The sequence below is a fragment of the Coffea arabica genome, chromosome 6e (genome assembly GCF_036785885.1).
Source record: "Coffea arabica cultivar ET-39 chromosome 6e, Coffea Arabica ET-39 HiFi, whole genome shotgun sequence".
NCBI classification, from domain to species: Eukaryota; Viridiplantae; Streptophyta; class Magnoliopsida; order Gentianales; family Rubiaceae; genus Coffea; species Coffea arabica.
The window spans coordinates 19,327,072-19,332,493 of NC_092321.1; the positions used below are offsets into that span (position 1 = coordinate 19,327,072).

The window sequence follows — 5,422 nt, forward strand, 5'->3', positions numbered from 1 at the left end:
CTTCTTCATGATTTCCTTCCATCTTTCATTTCCTGAGATGCTTTAGGGTTTTAACTTTTTTAGGGTCTATACAAGTTTTTGTCATTGTATCTTCCTTCAGGCACTTGGTACTGCTACTACTGATTTGAAAAAGGGGGAAAGAAAAAACCATGCGGGAAAGAAAGGAAGAAGATATCCTCCTCAAACTATGATCAATTTTCATTAGCAGTTAGCAAGAATACTACCTGTACAGTTGTACTCACTTTTTTCTTCCTCTGCGCCTAACTGTCTATATATATTATATACATACATATACTTGATCAAAAGCATTTTCATTGATTAATCAGTACAGTACGCACTACGCAGTAGTAGTAGTTTGTTTGTGGGCAGTAGAATGGGATCCGTATCAGCATCATCAAAGACTTTGACATTCAGGGTGACTAGACAAAAGCCTGAGCTGGTCCGTCCGGCCAAATCCACTCCTCGGGAATGCAAGCTCCTCTCCGACATCGACGATCAAGAGGCTCTTCGGATTCAAATCCCTTTCATCCAAGTTTACCGTAACCGCGATGATCCTGGCATTAATGAGAGCAGGAGGAGATCAGACCCCGTGAAGGTGATCAGGGAGGCTATTGCAAAGGCTCTGGTGTTCTACTACCCGTTGGCAGGGCGTCTCAGAGAAGGCCCTGGAAGAAAGCTGATGGTTGAGTGCACGGGAGAGGGTGTTCTTTTCATTGAAGCCGATGCAGACGTGACGCTGGAGCAGTTTGGGGATGCAATTCAGCCTCCATTCCCATGCCTGGAGGAGCTCCTCTATGACGTTCCTCACTCTGGAGGAATCCTTCACTGTCCTATAGTGCTTATACAGGTACAACCCTACAACTGTACGACTCTTTTCTTTTTTCGGTTCGTGAGCGCCAGCACTTCTTCCCTGTTTGTCATGTCACATAGATCTTGCCTAGATTCTTCCAAGTTTTTCCAAAGAAGGGGTAAGTTGATAGTTGAATCACTTGGCAATACTACCTACTTTCTTTTAATTATAGAAAAGTACTACACTCTTTTTGGTATTGAATCCATGGTTCTAATTCACTTGTACTTTGACACATCATTTAGTAGTTTAAACTTTTAAAATAATTTTAAAATTGGTAACCCTATTTGATGGAGAATTTAATCTCACTAGTACATTAGCTAAAAGGGACAGTAAAACTCCCCTTAATTATATAGTGCTTCTTTTATCAATACTACAAAAGAAACAGAAGAATGTTGGTTAGGAAAAATTACACCACAGACAATCAAATCTTTGGTTCCTTACAAGTAACACCTTATTTCTCATTATTATAGCTCTTTTAACTTGTTGGATGTGGCATTCACTACCTAGACTATAAAGTATAAAGCAAATTATAAAAAAAAAAAAAAAAAAGGGAAGAAGAATATAAGAGCCCATTTGGATTGGAAATTTGCATGTAAAAATTTTCGAGATATTCTCTTAAATTCTTTATTTTGTTCTTTTTGAGCGCCCTTTCAATCAAGGCTCCAAAAAATAAACTTCCAAGAAGGTGGGTAGGGGGATTAACATGTACTACTATTTGATGGAGCCTCAGCCCACAGGAGGACAAGCTTGTGGCATGTAGGCAAATGGACGGGACTGGTTATCAGGTTTGGTTGCATCTAGACTGTCGGCTGTGTTCAAAATAATGCCCCGCAAGTCGGCTTGGTCTTAACCACCAGCCCAAAGGCTCGAACCTTTAAGGCTCGAACCGTTGCCTCCTATCAATTGCCACGTTATAATGTGAATTTGGTTCAAAAAATTCAAGCAGGTGCACTACGCATCCGTTTGATCCGGTGGTGATTCAGTAACCTCCGGGTTACTCCTGGACCTCCTTAAGTCCACCCCTTCCCCCTAATGTATGATAGATTAAAATATACTACAGTTGTCGTCTCCGAAAAAAAAAAAAAAAAAAATCGGTCTGGCCTTATTCACCACCCAATCATTAGGCAGTTGGCACTACTATATTTTGTTCTTACACTTCCAATCAATTACTCAGCACCAGTAGGAATTATGTAAAATGTCTCCACAATTATTGTATGAAAAATGTTACTATCGTGATTCAGAGTAACAATTTAGATGAAACTTATAGGTAATTCTGTCAGAGAATTCGTAGGAGCTGATCTAATAGGGGTTTCTACCCCCGGTTTGATTTCTTGCTAAGGTGCTCTAGCCTTCCCTACGTACCCAAAAAAACAAAAACTTTAAGGTAGATTATAAATTCTTAATTATTATGAGTAGTACTACCTCTGTCTCATATATTTAGTCATGTTTGAAGATATATACTTTTTCTGCATAGTATACTCCATTAAAAATTTTTTGCTTTTGTTCCACTTTTAGCTTTAATCATGTGCTAGTCAAAATAAAAAATAAAAAGCAATCCTATCATATTTGTCTTTATGCATCATTATAAAATAGTTAAAAATGTTAAACATGACAAACATTTAGCCAAAAAAAAAGTACAATACTTTTAATAGGACGGAGGGAGTAATTAAAAGTCATGTTAGTAGTTAATAGTGTACTATTTTCATATTAGAGTCTTGTTTGCTATCAAATTCAAGATTCAAATCCATTACCAGCAGTTAGGGGTGAAAAGAGTGTGGAGAGAGATAAGAAGATTAAAAAATAAATAAATAAATAAAAATAAAAACTAATTAACTAGTTAAACTATAATATTCACCCATCATATGTATATAATGGTAATGGTATTATCATACAACGTAACACAGGTAACTCGTTTAAGATGCGGCGGTTTCATCTTCGCACTACGCATGAATCACACCATTGCTGATGGTGTTGGAATCGCTCAATTCATGAATGCTGTGGGAGAAATCGCACGGGGAGCGTCCGCCCCATCTATACAGCCAGTATGGCAGAGGGAGCTCCTGTATGCTAGAGACCCGCCAAGGGTGACGTGCACCCACCACGAATACGAGGAGGTAGTCGTCGATACCAAGGGAACCATCGTTCCCCTGGACGACATGGTCCATCGCTCTTTCTTCTTTGGTCCGGCAGAGGTCTCAGCTCTGAGAAAATCCATCCCTCTTGACCTCAGTCACAAGTGTTCGACGTTTGATATTCTGACAGCCTTCCTTTGGCGCTGCCAAACCATCGCCCTCCAATACGATCCCAACGAGGAAGTCCGCGTGATCTGCATTGTTAATGCCCGCTTCAAGTTCAATCCACCCTTGCCCCAAGGATACTACGGCAATGCCATAGCATATCCAACGGCGCTGACGACGGCCGGACAGCTATGTGAGAAGCCTGTGGGATATGCAGTGGAGTTGGTGACCAAGGCCAAACGTGTTGTGACGGAAGATTACATGAAATCTGTGGCTGATTTAATGGTTATCAAAGGGAGGCCTCGTGTCACTCTGGTGAGGACTTATCTTGCATCGGATGTTACCCGGGCTGGGCTCAATGAGGCGGACTTTGGTTGGGGGAAGCCGGTGTATGGGGGGCCGGCCGAAGGTACTGTGGCCAGCTTTCACATACCCTTCAAGAACAAGAAGGGGGAGACAGGAAGAGTAGTTCCTATTTTTCTACCAGGTCTTGCAATGGACAGATTTGTGAACGAGCTGGAAAACTTCTTTTTGAGCCACAATGTGAGGCCCCATTTCCGCCGTACCACATCGAGACTTTGAGGAATGAAATAATCAGTTTGAAGGGTAAATTACGTGTAATGTGAGCTCCTTGTAGTTTTATCAACTATTATCACATGATCTCCTAAAGTTTTAAAATATCCACTTCACCCCCTTATACTTTTATGTAAAGTGAAGGCTTGTGGAAAATAGCTATGTAATGTTATTAGTTGAAATATCGCCAGCGTCCTTACTTAAAGCTATTGATTACTGCTGCTGCTGCTAGTTTAATGTAGTATTATATAAAATAATTTTGCTTATCTTCACTGCTTTGTATGTACTTGTGCTCGTGCATAATTTGTGCTAATATTATTGGTTTTGATGATACAAATTTCCTGCGGCCTTTTTCTCACAGAATTTGTAAAAGCCTCCAATTTTTTCCAGTTCCAAGTAAACCAAATGTAAATTTTCTCCATTTTTTTTTTTTATGAGCATGCCAATACATTTTTTTGATGATTGGTCCATGGTTGTTCGTGAAGCAATGCTAAAATTTGTCATTTCTATGGAGGTGATACATCTTCTTGCAATGATGATTGCCGCCACTGAAACGCCATGGAAAGCAATTAAAGAACAAGAAAGAATGGCAATGGCTTCTGCCAACTCCGACAGGGGAGGATAGCTTTTGTGGAAGTTGCAGAAAGCCACCAACAAAGCCACTAAGACCTCGAGCAAGATCAAGGGAAGAGCCATCTTTTATTTTAGTACATGATATAGGTTATCTATACCCTCGTGCAAAGCACGAGCTGTACTTCAGTTTGTAACAGAAAATTCAACACAGTATCAAGGAAAGAGCCAATCTTTTAGTTCGTAAAAGAAATTAAAACCCTGGAAAGAAGCTCTACTTACTATCAGCACAAAAACTCTTTTGTTGGTGCCTGCCTCAGACTGAAAGGTATGCCCATAAGGATTGGTTGGCTCTGAAGGACCATTATGGGAACAATTGATAGAAGGATTCGTTTCAACAAATCTTGGATCACTAGGTTCTCAATCTTTACATTCTGTCTCAGTTATCAGTGACAGAGAAGCAGAGGAAGTCCCATTGATAGTGTTTGGATGATCAGCTTGCAGGATTCACTCATGCATGAGATATATTCATGTCAGATACTAACAAGAACAGAGCAGAGGAAGATACGATTAACATATATGTTGTGTATAATTTTGATGCATAACTGTATTATATTGCTGTGTCGAAATACATGAAATATTAAATTAATATATATATATATAAACTTTTCTTAAAACATAATAATATAATGTGATTGTATACTAAGGGTTAAATAATGTTACAAGCACAATAATCGCACTGAACTAATTAAAACGAAACCATACTAACCCTGTCCAAGAAGAACCACATTTCATTACCAGTGCTGAAATTAGGCTTCACTTCTATTAGAAAGCAAACTGATTCTGCTAGCAGAAATGGCCAGACTTTGATAACAACAATTGGCAATCACATTGAGCTAATTGGAAGAAAGTTGAAAAACAGAGACAGACTTAAGTTAAACAGTGGAACCCAAATAAGCAAATCAAGCAAAGAAATTGAAAAATAAGATAACAACAATTAGCTATTGAAACTGATTAATCAACCAGCTGAAGCAAATGTTTGTTGACATTAAGTGCCAATCACCATCCCAAAGTAAAAAATGTACAGATATGTAGATGAAAAGGTTGCAGCATCACTAAAACACTCGTATCAGTAGCTCTATATATGATGGAAACAATCACAAATGAAATGCCTTTCATGAATCAAGACCAA

At 39.0% G+C, this 5,422-nt stretch overlaps 1 protein-coding gene across 1 annotated transcript; it reads left to right on the forward strand.

The window, feature by feature from the left end:
- On the forward strand, positions 1–3,865 carry LOC113695058 (benzyl alcohol O-benzoyltransferase-like). Its single transcript, XM_027214016.2, has 2 exons — positions 1–847; positions 2,755–3,865. The coding sequence occupies exons 1-2, from the start codon at positions 374–376 to the stop codon at positions 3,667–3,669; spliced, it is 1,389 nt and encodes a 462-aa protein (XP_027069817.1). The 5' UTR covers positions 1–373; the 3' UTR covers positions 3,670–3,865.
- Positions 3,866–5,422: the final 1,557 nt, after the last annotated feature.

Coding starts and splice junctions, on each gene's coding strand:
- LOC113695058 (XM_027214016.2), top strand. CDS start 374: ATGGGATCCGTATCAGCATCATCAAAGACTTTGACATTCAGGGTGACT. Junction 848..2,754: donor GTCCTATAGTGCTTATACAG/GTACAACCCTAC, acceptor AACGTAACACAG/GTAACTCGTTTAAGATGCGG.